Source organism: Tachyglossus aculeatus, chromosome 23 (assembly GCF_015852505.1).
Source record: "Tachyglossus aculeatus isolate mTacAcu1 chromosome 23, mTacAcu1.pri, whole genome shotgun sequence".
Taxonomy (NCBI): Eukaryota; Metazoa; Chordata; class Mammalia; order Monotremata; family Tachyglossidae; genus Tachyglossus; species Tachyglossus aculeatus.
The window spans coordinates 36,601,086-36,616,070 of record NC_052088.1 but is presented as its reverse complement, the minus strand read 5'-3'; the positions used below and the strand labels follow the sequence as shown (position 1 = coordinate 36,616,070).

The window sequence follows — 14,985 nt, the reverse complement described above, 5'->3', positions numbered from 1 at the left end:
TTTAAACATAACTGAGGTGGACAATCCCAGCTGCAAAATTGAACTCAGTGACACCAAGTCAGATGGGGAAGGGAGGAACTGGGGACTGTCGCCCAGTGAGCCACTGAACTGAAATAGGCCCATTTCAGATGGTAGAGGAATGTGCGGCTGAGGAGTACCAGTAGTAGTATATTGAACACTGAACTGTGATCATTTATTCATTCACTCAGTCGTATTTATTGAGCGCTTACTGTGTGCACAGCACTGTACTAAGTGCTTGGGAGAGTACAGAATAACAATAAACAGACACATTGCCTTCCCACAATGAACTTGCAGTCTAGAGTCTGTTACAGCCTACAGTCTGAGTCTACGGTCTATTTAGTACACTGGGATCTAAACACTTGGGAAAATATAAAACTTAGACATTGTCCCTACTCACAGGGTGCTTCCGCTCTGTTAACAAAGGAGGCAGATGCCCCAGGTCCACAATCTTCTTTCCAGGAGTATTTTTAGTGGGCCTCTGGAACCCTTAGAAAATCCTAGGGAAAGTAGGTCAAAGGGCACACAGGGCTGATCTCCATCCCACCACTGAGGATTCTGGGGGTCCTGATCCAGGGCCTTATGGTGGGGCTTTGTCAGGAGGACACGGCTGCCTGCATCCATTTCCTTCAAGGCTAGCATATCAGCATCGATCTGTGCACACTTTGGAGTCCTCGCTAAATATGTCCCACTCCAACAGGAACCTCCTAACCCTAATGGTTGATTTCCTTCAATCCTCTGCTTGGATGGGAACCCTAGCTCCAAATCAGTCAATCAGTGGTTTTTATCAATTGTATATTCTGTGCAGAGCACTGTACTAAGTGCTTGGGAGAGAGCGATATAATCAAGTTGGTATTCCCATCCTGTATTTTCCTTCCTGCTCTCTAAACGTCAGCCTTGACTCTCATTGTCTCTATGTGCCTCCATATAGTCTGGACAGAGTCCTGTCAGCCTTGCTGAAAACAGGTACCAAGGCTCATTTACCGCTATCGGAGATGCAAATTGGACTCTTGTAGGGAACTCAGAGACCCTCTTCTTGCCTTGGTTTGACTCTGCACACTCCCACCTGCAATCTTTCTCCCTCATACATCTCACTTGACCCCACGAGCTCTGCCCATCAGAGATCCTTTGTTCTGCCAACGGCTTTCGTGTTTTCCATTTCCGTAGGGGAGGAAGATGGAAGAGACCAATCAAAGCTGGAAACGAAAGTCTGGGAAGCCTACAACCCGCTAATAGATAAGCAGATAGACCAGTTTCTGGTGGTGGCACGGTAAGAGTTGGGGAGACAGGGTGGGTGGCATCTCTTCCCTCCCGTCTTCCCCCGGGCCCGCTCCCCACCCCAGGGAGTGGTCTCTTCTGAACAGTGGCCCTGGGCGTCTTGTCAGCCGAGGCTCTGCTGCTCTGATGGCGCTGTCAGCTGGACCTGTCCTTCTTCCTCACCCCACTGCCTCAGTGCATTATGCCTTTCCGTCTTTCGGTATTCCTTCCCTCCATCTCTGCCCAGTCCTCTTTCCTAATCTGAATGACCTCTGGGAAAGGTCCTCCTCCTCCCCATCCTGAAGAGAAGATGGGGCATGGGAGCTGGGGGGTTGGGAGAAGGGAATGGCTGAACCATCAATCAGTGGTATTTACTGAGCACTTACTGTGTGCAGAGCACTGTATTAAGTGCTTGGGAGAGTACAACACAGTGGAGTTGGCAGACACAGTCCCTGCCCACAAGGAGCTTACCGTATAGAGAGGGAGACAGACATTAAAATAAATTACAGATGGGAAAGCCGCCAACTATAAGGTTATAATAATAATAATAATAATAATAATGGCATTTATTAAGCGCTTACTATGTGCAAAGCACTGTTCTAAGCACTGGGGAATTTACAAGGTGATCATGTTGTCCCACGTGGGGCTCACAGTCTTAATCCCCATTTTACAGAGGAGGTAACTGAGGACCAGAGAAGTGAAGTGACTTGCCCAAAGTCACACAGCTGACAAGTGGTAGAGCCGGGATTTGAACCGATGACCTCTGACTTCAAAGCCCGGGCTCTTTCCGCTGAGCCACGCTGCCTAGCAATGGGTTATGAAAGTGGTTAGTGTGTATAGACCCAAGTGCATAGGCACCGCAAATGGGAGGAAAACAGTGCTTTGCACTTAGTAAGCGTTTAATAAATGCCATTATTATTATTATTATTATTATTATTATTATTATTATTATTATTAATCCCCTGCAGGAGCAGTGTTGCCTAGTGGAAAGATCCCAGGCCTGGATGTCAGGGGACCTTGGTTCTAATACCGAATCCACTACATGACTGCTGTGTGACCTTGGGCAAGTCACTTAACTTCTCTGGGCCTCACTGTCCTCATCTGTAAAATGAGTATTCGATACATTTTCTCCCTCGTCCTTAAACTGCAAACCCCAATTGGGACAGGTGCTGTGTCCATCCTGATTAACTTGATTAGGTCCAGCACTTAGAACATTGCTTGACACAGTAAGAGCTTAATAAATACAATAATAATAATAATTCCCCAGAGCTGACCCAAGATATGTTGTCTACACTTTTCTTCAAAGAGAAAAGCTGTTGATTCCAGGGCCTCCTGGGAGTTCTCCCTCAGAGCTCTCTTAAATCCCTTTCACCTGCATTTTCAGCCTTTTCCATCTCTGTGGAAATAGAGAAAGTAACTCATCTTTCACCTTCTGCCTGTCCGCTGTTCCCCTTAGCCTCCCTCTCTTTAAGGCTAAGCCTCATGTCTTTAGTCTTTCCAAACAAGGTATTTCCCAAGTTTTGAACCTGTTCCCCTCTAGCCCCTTATGGTCTCTGCCTATGGGCCCCAGCCTGTCAGAGTACTTAAATGACAGCAGAGGAGTGTCTTTCTAGCCAGATTCCTGTTACTTTAAACCCTAGGGCAGGGCCTGGCATCTTTTTTGTTCTGAAGAGGCAAGAAAAATGAAAACTTTGATCAAAGGGCATGCAAAGAGCCAATCTTACCATTTAAACACATCTTAACAAAGCTTACTTAATTTTGAACCAAATGGCTTGCAAAATGTCATCACCACCTCCCTACATGGCAACAGCAGTTTTAAATATCTTGTTCAGTCAGTTGTATTTATTAAGCGCTTACTGTGTGCAAAGCATTATACTAAGCGCTTGGGACAATAGAATGGATTTATTAGACTCATTCCCTGCCCACAAGGAGCCTACAGTCTAGCCCAGGGGGCCCAGGACTACTTGGTTTTATGGAGCCCTCAAATGGCGTCCTTGTGTCACATTAACTGTGGCCCGGTCGGAGAAGCAGCGTGGCTCAGTGGAAAAGAGCATGGGCTTTGGAGTCAGCGGTCATGGGTTCAAATCCCAGCTCCCCCACTTGTCAGCTGTGTGACTTTGGGCAAGTCACTTCACTTCTCTGGGCCTCAGTTCCCTCATCTGGAAAATGGGGGTGAAGACTGTGAGGCCCATTTGGGACAACCTCATGACCTTGTATCCCCCCAGCGCTTAGAACAGTGCTTTGCACATAGTAAGTGCTTAATAAATGCCATCATCATTTTGTCGTTGATCTGGACAGCTGCTTCATAGCCACTGCTGTTGCTACTAGCGTGAAATAAGAGGGGAGGGGAGAGGAAGAAAAGGGAAGGGTGACTTGAGGGACCTGCTCTTTTAGAGGTTAGTCTCTTCCCCCTTCTCTGTCCTCTACCTGCCCCAGGGATACCCAAGGGCAGCGCCCACGTGGCTAGGCCAAAGGCATGACAGCAAAGTAGCTCCTCTCTTCCTACTGGGACCCCCGACTCTCCCAGTCTAGGACAAGAGCCAGTGCCACCCCCACAGGGGATGCAGCAATATCCCCAGGGTCAGGTTGGCCTGGCTCCCCCAGCTTGGAGCAGAACACCACACCTCTCTGTCCCTTGGCTGGTGACAGGCCCAGGGAAGTGGCTACGGCCTAGTCCAGAATCTCTCTCAGCTTGTGGCCCAGGTAGGCACCTGCTGGAGTTTTGAGGTTCATTGTCTGGTCTACGCAGGCCCAATGTTTGGGCCCACTCTCACAGACCCTCCAGGTGACCCCCCCAGCCTTGTGAGATTTGCATGGTTACCCCTATCCCTTTGGTGGCAGAAATGTCTAGGGCCCAGGGTCTGCAATTCCCATAGTGGAAGAGGTAGTGAACACTGCCCTCCAGAGAGACATATTCTCAAGGGCAGGAGAGGCAACATCTTCTTTAGAACCCCATGCCCCCTTTCCCCAAATCACCATCCCCATTTCTCGGTGCAGGCCGGCCTGGTCCCACTCCGCCATCACTAGTCTTAATAAAGTCCCTTCTGGATGATGCCCGGGCCCCTAGGTTTCTTTGCCCAGACTGCTTCCTCTGAGTCAGTCAATCAGTTGTATTTATTGAGCACTTACTGGGTGCAGCGCACGTACAAAGCTTTTGGACAAGAACAAATTAACAGACACATTCCCTGCCATCCACAAGCTTATGGTCTTGACATTGCGCTCCTCTGCCGAGCGAGAGAATGAAAGGCCCAGTGCATTTGAAGATCCACCAAGGGTCCAGAGGAGTGGGAGCAGAAGAGAAGGGGGAGAGAGAGAGAAGAAAGAAATGAAGGTAGAGATAGAGAGAAAAAAAGAAAGGAAAGAAAGAAGGAAGGAAGGAGGGGGGAAGGGAGAGAGGGAGGGAGTGGGGAGGAGGAGGGAGGGAGGGAAGGAAGGAGGGAAGGAAGGAAGGAAGGCAGTGGAGTTGGAAGATGTGGGTGATTTAAGCTGACTGGAGGCATTGCTAGACATCCAGGACTCCCACTATCCCCACTCTCCCCACACTGGCTCTTCACCTCCATGAGACCGGCAAGCTTTGGCCCTGAAACTTGTGGGGCGTTTGGATCTGATTTCCAGTTATCTCCTGAGGCCGAACCAGTTAGACCCAGGCCACATCCACGATGGCAGTGGTGGGAGGCGAGAAGAGAGGGCATGCGGGAGGTCTCCTCAACCACAGCTTGGCCCGCTGGCCGGGCCCTTGGAGAAAGGGGCCTGAGGGCACTGTCCAGCTAGAGGCCGGAGAGCAGCCTGTCCCCCTGGGGTGGGGGTCACCCGGCCAAGGTGGGCCAGAATCTGACGTCTCTCTCCTCCTCCAATGCGTCTCAGCTCTGTAGGTACGTTTGCCCGGGCTCTTGACTGCAGCAGCTCCGTCCGGCAGCCGAGTTTGCACATGAGCGCCGCCGCCGCCTCCAGGGATATCACTCTGGTAAGGGGTGACCGCTGAGGTGGTCAGGTTTGGGGTGGGAACTGGTTGGGAAGATCAGGAAAAGGTTAGGCCTGGGGGTTTCCCCTTCTTCTCTAACAAGCCATTTCTTCTTCTCTAACGAGCCACTTGTCAGCTGTGTGACCTTGGGCAAGTCACTTAACTTCTCTGTGCCTGAGTTACCTCATCTGTAAAATGGGGATGAAGACTGTGAGCCCCACGTGGGACAACCTTATCACCTTGTATCCCCCCACAAGCACTTAGAACAGTGCTTTGCACATAGTAAACACTTAATAAATGCCATTATTATTATTAGGGGGGAGACAGGCATTAAAATAAATTGCAGATATGGGTTTAGGGGCTGAGGGTGGGATGACTATTAAGTGCTTAAAGAGGAAAGATCCAAGTGCAAGGGCAGCGTGGAAGGAGAGGAAGTGGGGGAAATGAGTTCCTCCAAGCACAAGCTCGTGATGGGCAGGGATCGCGTCGATCAACTCTGTTGTACTGTACTCTCGCAAGCACTTAGTGCAGTGCTCTGCACATGGTAAGTGCTTAGTAAATACCATCAAAGTCCTGGGCTGGGTGGACTCTGGGGATAAGGGTCAGGGTATTTGGGGTGCCGGGGGGAAGAGTGTCACTCTGGGCAGTTTGGTCTCACAGCCCAACATTGGGCTTCTGATGACTTCCCCATCAACATCCCTTGAACTGCTGCATTCCGTGTGCTCATTTACTTCTTGAAATCAGTGCCCAGTCTTCAGCTTCACGTCACAAGTCGGGCTTAAGTCAACACCCCGGAAACTATAGCTTTGCATTTCCTGACTTCTCTAAGAAGGGCCAGCATAAATTCCATTGATGAGATTTATACACCAAATACCCCCATGTTTTTTCAACAAAAAGAAAAGGAAGCAGATCTTTGCGGGGTTGTTGATACGAACATAAACACAGCTGGCTGCTTTCCCTTGGAGGAAGTTCTGCCTGCGGGCTGCCTAGAAGTCTTATGGCAAGCGCTCTCCTTTGCTTGTGATTTCAGAACCCAGTGGTAGGCTTCGGTGTGGGATTCTAGAATTCCCTAATGCTACCTCTCGTTTCCAGTCTACCCAAATTTCAGTCCTTGTCATTTCCCCCTTCGTCTCCTCTATCCCTTCCTTTCCTCCCCCTCTGTCACACACTGTCCCTCTGCCTTTCCCTTCACCTCTGCCAGATTTTGGATCCCCAGATCGCTGCCCCGATAGACAGCACTGGTTACACAAACCATTTCAGGGCCCTTCTGAGGTGGTATTCCAGGAAGCTGCAGTTAAACATCACTTGGGGGCACAGAACTCGCTTCAGAAGAATCCGCGTCTCCAGTTTCAGTCTCAGGAGGGTGGAGCGAGGTGGTATTGTGTGGATGAAAAGAGGGCTCAGAGCAAAGGGCGCTACAGATGAGCCTGAAAGCTGACAGGAGACACTGTGCATCTGGCTCCCCACAGGCCTTGAACTGGGAGTTAGCTAATGGCTCGGGATCTCTGCAAAAAGACCGGCCTCGCTGTGGGTCTGTTGGTGTGGTAAATGTAGAAATTTTGGGCAGTAAAGCACTTCTTCCAGCAGCTTCTTGGAGGCGTTCCTGAGGGCTCAGCGCACTCTTCATAGGGCTGATTGAGCGAAATGCGGCCCAACCTCATTTGTCTAGTGGAGCCTCTTCATTCTCCCAGCCAGAAATCAACATCGACCACAAATAAAGGGCCAGGGTCCAGGCGCTGAAGGATCCGTTGTTGAAAGTGGTTTCCCCGGCAGTGTGCATGTGGCTACTTCCTCATAAACAAAGAGAGCTGGATTGTCCCAAATTTGGGAGTTAAGTCCAGCTCTATCAAATTGTGTGGGGCAGGGGAATTGTTTATTCCGTATTTACATCCGTTAAATATGGGAATATCACGCTTCAAGGACTCTCCCCCACACAGTTTGACAGGGGCGTCCCTGGGAAGTGTCATGCTTCTAGATCCTGAGGCAGGGGGAAATGGGTGAAATAGGTCTCAAAAGCTCCGTTCCATTTAAACCCATTGTCTCAATGGTCCTCACAACTTGGTTTCATTTAGTCAAACAGTGGCACTTATTGAGCACTTACTGTGGGCTGAACATTGTACTAAGCGCTCGGGAGAGTACTGTATAACAGAGTTGACCAACGCTGGTTTCTCGCGCCTGTGATGTTAAAGAAGATAGGCTGCCTCTCCCTCCAGAGAAGACATGCAGGAAATTCCAACTTGGGTTTTTTGGGTGGTTTGTTTTGTTTTATTTTAATGGTATTTGTCAGCGACTTACTATGTGCCAGGCACTGTACTAAGTGACTTGCCCAAGATCACACAGCAGGCAAGTGGAAAAGTCAGGATTAGAACCCAGGTCCTCTGAGTCCCAAGCCCATGCTCTTTCTACTAGGCCATGCTACTTCTCTACCCAGGGTCCAGGCGCTGGACCCTGGACCCTTAGAGGAGCAGTGTGGCTCAGTGGAAAGAGCACGGGCTTTGGAGTCAGAGGTCATGGGTTCAAACCCTGGCTCCGCCAATTGTCAGCTATGTGACTTTGGGCAAGTCACTTAACTTCTCTGGGCCTCAGTTCCCTCATCTGTAAAATGGTGATTAAGACTGTGAGCCCCCTGTGGGACAACCTGATCATCTTGTAACCTTCCCAGCTCTTAGTGCTTTGCACATAGTAAGCACTTAATAAATGCCATCATTATTATTATTATTACCCAGGCTGAGTTCCCTGCCCAAGGGCAGACTAGGGTTCCTGATAAGAGTTTTGCCCTCAAGGACTTTACAGTCTGTCACAGGCTCAGAGCCCAAGCATCAGCAATTGTGCCAGAGGGAATGGGGAGGCTGTGAGTTGCACATTTTTTTGGCAAAGCGATATTTGCTTATTTGGGGATTTTCTCCTAGAGTGGCTTCCTGGGGTTATGGTCTACTTTATTCTACTTGTCCTCCATGTTTTTTAACGGTATTTGTTGAGTGCTTACTATGTGTCAGGCACTGTTTTAAGCGCCGGGGTAGATACAAGCTGATCGGGTTGGACACAGTCCATGTCTCCCAAGAGGCTCACAGTCTTAATCCCCATTTTACAGATGAGGTAACGGAGGCACGGAGAAGCGAAGTGACTTGCCCACGGTCACACAACAAATGAAGTGGTGGAGCCGGGGTTAGAACCCAAGTCCTTCCGACTCTCAGGCCCATGGTCTATCCACTAGGCCACACTGCTTCTCTGTCCTTCAATAGCCTTTATTGGGCGCCTAATATGCACTCAATCAATGCTCACAGGTGTACAGTAGAATTAATAACAGGGATGAGCTCTCTAAGGCTGTGAGGATCAGAGGATCAGAAAGACCAAAATTTAGATGGGTGTCCAAGTAGGGGTCTGTAGTAATCGGCAGTGGTGGTCAAGAGGTGGTCTCTCCCTTCTAGACCGTGAGCCCATTGTTGGGTAGGGACTGTCTCTATCTGTTGCCAAATTGTACTTTCCAAGCACTTAGTACAGTGCTCTGCACATAGCGCTCAATAAATATGATTGAATGAGTGAATGAATGAGGAGGATTAGAACAGAATGTAGAGCTTGTTAGTTCAATAAAATAGGAGATCATTGGTAACCTTAGGGAGAGTGGGCTCAATAGAGGGATGGGAACAGAAGATGGATTGTAGAGGGTCGTGGAGAGGAAGAGGAGGCAGCCCATTTCAGGAGGAATCTGGGTGGGAATAGGAGAAGGGAGCTGGGATAATAGCTGGATGGCACAGTGGAGTTTAGAGGAGGGTTTGGGGTGTTTTTTTTTAGTTTAGGGGAGAAGTGGACATGTTTGAAGGCAGAGGGGAAGAAGTCATCAGAAAGCAAGCAGTTGAAGGTGATGGCCAGGGAAGGAAAAGTTGGTCTCATGAAATGAGGAGGAATGGAAATGGAAGAGCAAGCTCTGAGGATAGATTTCCTTGGAAGTGTCTGTGGTATTTCCCAAGTGCTTACTGTGTGCCAAGCACTCTACCAAACACTAGGGTAGTTGCAAGCTAATAAGGTCAGACAGAGTACCTGTCCCACATGGGGCTCACACACTAAGGCTGAAGGAGGACAGGTATTGAATCCCAATTTTACGGATGAGGAAACTATGGCACAGATAAGAGAAGCGACTTACCCAAAGTCACACTTCAGGCAAGTGAAGGCCCATGCTTTTTGCGGTAGGCCCTGCTGCTTCTTGGGAAAATCTTGAGTAGCAGGACAAAAATTAGTGAAGCCTCCCTGCCTCCCCCGTGTCTTCTTCCAGTGCCCCGGGAATGCCGGAATACTGTCTTCACCCTCAGATCCAAGAGCTACGCTACCTGGGTCTTTCTGCATCAGGGACTGGGGCTGGCCAGACGGCCTTGGCAGGAATTCTTGGGATGCAGCGGGGGCGGGGGACAGTGGCAGAATGCCAGTCTGCAAGCCAGAGGCTCTGCTCCCAGCCTGCTGGGTGACCTTGGGCAAGTCTATTGATCTCTGTACTGCAGCTTCCTGATCTGTAAAACGGGAACGATAATGCCTGTCTTTCTGCCTCACAGGGTTGCTGTGAGGGTGAAAATGAGATAAGTAATGTAAGAGCACATTGGAATCAAAGCGCTCCACAATACTTATGGTGGTATTATTATTATTGTTATTATAATTATTATCTATACTTACGGATCTCTCCAGGATTGGCTGTCTGTGTCCGTATTTTCTATAAGACCCAGCAAAGCCAGCATACATGCTGCCCACTACCAGCGTGGCTCAGTGGAAAGAGCCCGGGCTTGGGAGTCAGGGGTCATGGGTTTTAATCCCGGCTCCGCCCCTTGTCAGCTGTGTGACTTTGGGCAAGTCACTTCACTTCTCTGGGCCTCAGTTCCCTCGTCTGGAAAATGGGGATTAAGACTGTGAGCCCCATGTGGGACGAACTGATGACCTTGTATCCCCCCCCGCCAGTGCTTAGAATAGTGCTTGGCACATAGTAAGCGCTTAACAAATACCACCATCATCATCATCACTTACCCAGCTCCACTACCCAGCTCCCTGAACACACATGCACTCTATCTCTCTCTCTCTCTCTATCTCTCTCTCATACACACACACACACACACACACACATGTGTGTGTGTGTGTGTGTGTGCACACCCTCATTGGTGGGAGTAGCCTCCCCGCCATCTGATAAGTGTCTTGGGGGCCAGAGTCCAAACACATCTCAGGGAAACAAACTCCCAACTCTCAGAGAACAGCAGGATTTCCAAGAGCAGATCGGCATCATCCGGAAACACCCGAACATTTTTTTATGGTATTTGTTATTAATAATAATACTAGTGGTATTTTTAAGTGCTTACTATATGCCCAGGTACTGTACTAATTGCTGGGGTGGATTCAAGCTAATCAGATTGGATAAAGTCCCTGTTAATAATAAAAATAATGATGATGATGGTATTTGTTAAGCGCTTACTATGTGCCAAGCACTGTTCTAAGAGCTGGGACAGATACAAGGTAATCAGGTTGTGCCACGTGGGGCTCACAGTCTTAATCCCCATTTTACAGGTGAGGTAACTGAGGTGAAGTGACTTCCCCAAGGTCACACAACAGACAACTGGTGGAGGTGGGATTAGAATCAGGTCCTTCGGACTCTCAAACTCGTGCTCTATCCCGTAGACCATGCGGCTTCTCACGCTTGCAACCTCATCACGCTTGCTTCTCTGGCATCCTGGCGGGTCCCGGCTCTCTGGCTCAGGCCAAGTGGGAATCAGCAAGAGCAACTGGCATCTCGCTTCCATTCCTGTTCCCTGAGGTCTGCGGTTAAAGCCACCCCCTGTTCGCCCCGTGTCTGCCCTGCCAGCTGGTAGTGCCTTCTGGAAAGTTCTTTGCCCTGTTCCAAAGGGGAGCAGCTACCACCGCTGTTCCTGTCCACTGCTGCTTCCAGCAGAACTAGGTGTCTCTTCTAGGGGAGACCGAGGGACCGGCTAGTTATGCCTTAAATTGTAACCCTTCACCTAGGCTTACATTCTCTTCTCACGGCTCCCTTCTGAGAGCGAGAGAGGCTTCAACAGTGGTCCCATGCCTTCTCCACACTTCTGGCACTGCCCTGGGCATGAGTGGTGATTGATGATCTGGCTAACAGGCATTAATAATAATAATAATTACTATTATTATAATGGTACTTGTTAAGTGCTTACTGTGGAGCAGGTACTGTATTAAGTGCTGTACTGTACTAAGGCCTTCCCAGACTGAGCCCCTTCCTTCCTCTACCCCTCCTCCCCCTCCCTATCCCCCTCGCCTTACCTCCTTCCCCTCCCCACAGCACCTATATATATGTATATATATAGCATCCTGGCGGGTATATATATATATGGCAGGTGTATATATGTTTGTACATATTTATTACTCTATTTATTTTACTTGTACATATTTATTCTATTTATTTTAATTTTGTTAATATGTTTTGTTTTGTTGTCTGTCTCCCCCTTCTAGACTGTGAGCCCGCTGTTGGGTAGGAACCATCTCTATATGTTGCCAGCTTGTACTTCCCAAGCGCATAGTACAGTGCTCTGCACACAGTAAGCGCTCAATAAATACGATTGAATGAATGAATGAATGAAAGTGCTGGTAGATACAGGCAAATCGGGTTGGACATAGTCCCTGCCCCATGTGGGGCTCACAGTATCAATCCCTAATGTACAGATGAGGTCACTGAGGCCCAGAGAAGTAAAGTGACTTGCCCAAGGTCACACAGCAGACGAGTGGCGAAGCCAGGATCAGAACCCATGACCTTCTGACTCCCAGGCCTGTGCTTTGTCTGCTAGCCATGCTGCTTCAATAATAATAATTATAATAACAATAACTGTGGTATTTGTTAAGCCTGTGCTATGTGCCAGGCGCTGTATTAACTGCTGGAGGGATACAAGCAAATTGTGTCAGACACAGACCCTGTCCCACATGGAGTTCACAGTCTTAATCCCTGTTTTCCAGAAGAGGTCACTGAGGCCTAGAGAAGTAAAGTGGCTTGCCCAAAGTCACAAAGCAGACAAGTGGCAGAGCCGGGATTAGAACCCAGGTCCTTCCAACTCCCAGACCTGGGCACTGTCCAGTAGGCCACGCTGCGTTAAACCTCGGATGGTGGAGGGACAGCAGACCCTAAGTCCCCCGCCTGGATCCTTTATCTTTCCATTCAGTCTGCTGCTCTCCTGGGCCTCTCTGAATCATTTCTTTGCCTTAAGCCTCCAGTCGGCTGCCCTTCTCCCCCTCTCCCTCTCCCCGTTAAATCATTGCCATCCAATTCCCACCCTTTCAGAAGCAGCATTTCCATTGTTGAAATGCCGGGGTCCATCTGGCCGGTTTCCTTTTCCCGGCCCAGATTGAGCCCGGCGTACAGCTGTGTCCCCTCTGCTGTCCTGCGGCCGCGTCGGGGATCCCGCGGTCTCCATTCGGCTTTGTCTTCCTTCGAGCAGCTGTGTGTTTAGAGCCGTGTCAATCCCCGCTGCCGACAGCCCTTCTTTCTGCTCGAGATAGGCGTGCGAAGCCCACCGCCGCCACACAGCAGGGGGGTGGAGCCTCCCTCGGGGACGGGGGGCATAGGAGGGGACGGTGGAGGGGGGGCGCTCAGCCAGGCTCAGCTCCGGATCATGGGCGTGAATAGGAAAACCTTAAAATAACATCATTTCCTTCCTTAGAGCCGGGGGCTTTCAATCTCGAATCAGAAACTCGCCTTGCAGGAGTTTGTGGCCTGGATTGCGTACCGAGTCGCCTAGTGGATCGAGCCCAGGCCTGGGAGTGAGAAGGACCTGGGTTCTAATCCCGGCTCCGCCACTCGTCTCCGGGGTGACCGTGGGCAAGTCGCTTCACTTCTCTAGGCCTCAGTGACCTCATCCGCAAAATGGGGGTTAAGATGGTGAGCTCCATGTGGGACAGGGATTGTGTCCAACCTGATTATCTTGTTTCTACCCCAGTGCTTAGAACAGTGCTTGGCACATAGTAGGTGCTTAACAGATACCATAATTATTATAATTATTATTTATTTTTAATTCAGAAACTTGCCTTGCAGAAGGTTGCAGGCCAGACTGGGACTGAGTTCTTCAAGCTGAGACCAAAGATATTCCTCCTCTCCTCCAACTCCCTTTCCTGCCTCAGTTCGCTTAGCTCTTCTCACTTCTTCTCTCAGACAAGATTCCCCCCCCCCCCCCCCCCCGCCCATTAAACGTACACGCAATTTCGGGGAACAACTTCAGTGCTTAGAACAGTGCCAGCATTTAAAACAATGCTCCGCACATAGTAAGCGCTTAACAAATACCATCACTATTATTATTATTAGAGCAAGTGACAAGAAAACGGCTCCAGATATTTCCCACCACCTTCACCCTGTCTGCCAGAATGCCCTTACCTCATTCGGTGTTTTGAAACACTCTTGTCAGCAGGCAGCCTCTGTCTTAATGCACCCTTAGTGGACACTTAATGGGAAAGATGCGGTTATTTCTGGTCTTAGATGGGGCTAGAACTCGTGGGTCCAGAACCTGATTTCTGTTCCCTCACTAAACGGCTTTCGGAGTTAAGGGGCTGCCTCCCCCTCCAACAGAAGTCGAGACCATCCCTCTTGCAGGGTCACCGGAGTGCTTGTTCGGACACGAAGCCCCCGAAATGGTCTGCCCAGACCACTCTGAGCTCTAGAAGGGGAAATTTCAGCCTGTCTACTTCCCTTGCCTGAGGGGAGGTTTCTTCAACCTCCCATTCACCTGAAAATGCAATCAATCCAGTGGTTGATATTTATCGAGCATTTTCTGTGGGCAGAGCACTCTACTAAGCATGTGGGAAGGAAAGAGACAGGATCCCTGACTTTAATGGCTTTATGACTTAAGTGAGAGATGAAATAGAGATGCCAATTCCAGGGGCGGTTAGAAAAAAAGATGAGAAAAGAAATGTTCTCTCCTTTCCTGAAGAAAATTGCCTTGGTTGGGCCATCCACCCAGAGAAGAGTCTCCATGAGGAAGCCCTACCATGAGGAGAAAAGATAATTATAATAATAAAGATTATGGTATTTGTTGAGCACTTACTCTGTGTCAAGCACTGTTCTGAGCGCTAGGGTAGATGCAGAGTAATAATAATAATAATGATGGTATTTGTTAAGTGCTTATTATATGCCAAGCACTGTTCTAAGAGCTGGGTGGGGGGATACAAGGCAATCAGGTTGTCCCACGTGGGGCTCACAGTCTTAATCCCCATTTTACAGATAAGGTAACTGAGGCACAGAGAAGTGAAGTGACTTGCCCAAAGTCACACAGCTGACAAGTGGCAGAGCCGGGATTAGAGCCCATGACCTCTGACTCCCAAGCCCGGGCTCTTTCCACTGAGCCACACTGCTTCTGAGTAATCAGGTTGGACACAATTACTTCCCCACTACGCCACGCTGCCTCTCCAGCATCTCCAAAGAGGGTGGTCTCTGAAGTCTGTTGATGTGAACTCTGACCCCAGGGAAATCATGCTCTTGCTTTGGGGTGGAATTTGAGGCAACTGGCTTTCATCCCTGACTGCTGAACCTGTTGGGTTTGGGCCAACAGCGAACCCTCCCCTTAAACATCTCCTTCGGGGGTGGTCAGTGGTATTGATTAATGGTATTATTTTTTTATGGTATTTGCTAAGTGTTTACTATGTGTCAAGCACTGTTCTGAGCACTGAGGTAGGTAAAAGTTTATCAGGTTAGACACAATCCCTGTCCCACATGGGGCTCATAGTCTAAGTAACTAATAATAATTAGGGAAACAGCA

At 49.3% G+C, this 14,985-nt stretch overlaps 1 protein-coding gene across 9 annotated transcripts in view; it reads left to right on the top strand.

Moving 5' to 3' along the window:
* The window catches only part of MTA1 (metastasis associated 1), a 152,099-nt gene that overhangs the window by 97,313 nt on the left and 39,801 nt on the right, over positions 1 to 14,985 (top strand). For all 9 annotated transcript variants that reach the window (XM_038765517.1, XM_038765516.1, XM_038765515.1 and 6 more), the window contains 2 exons: positions 1,186 to 1,288; positions 5,140 to 5,239. In XM_038765517.1, coding sequence (XP_038621445.1) covers positions 1,186 to 1,288; positions 5,140 to 5,239 — 203 coding nt within the window. The remainder of the gene's footprint in view (positions 1 to 1,185; positions 1,289 to 5,139; positions 5,240 to 14,985) is intronic.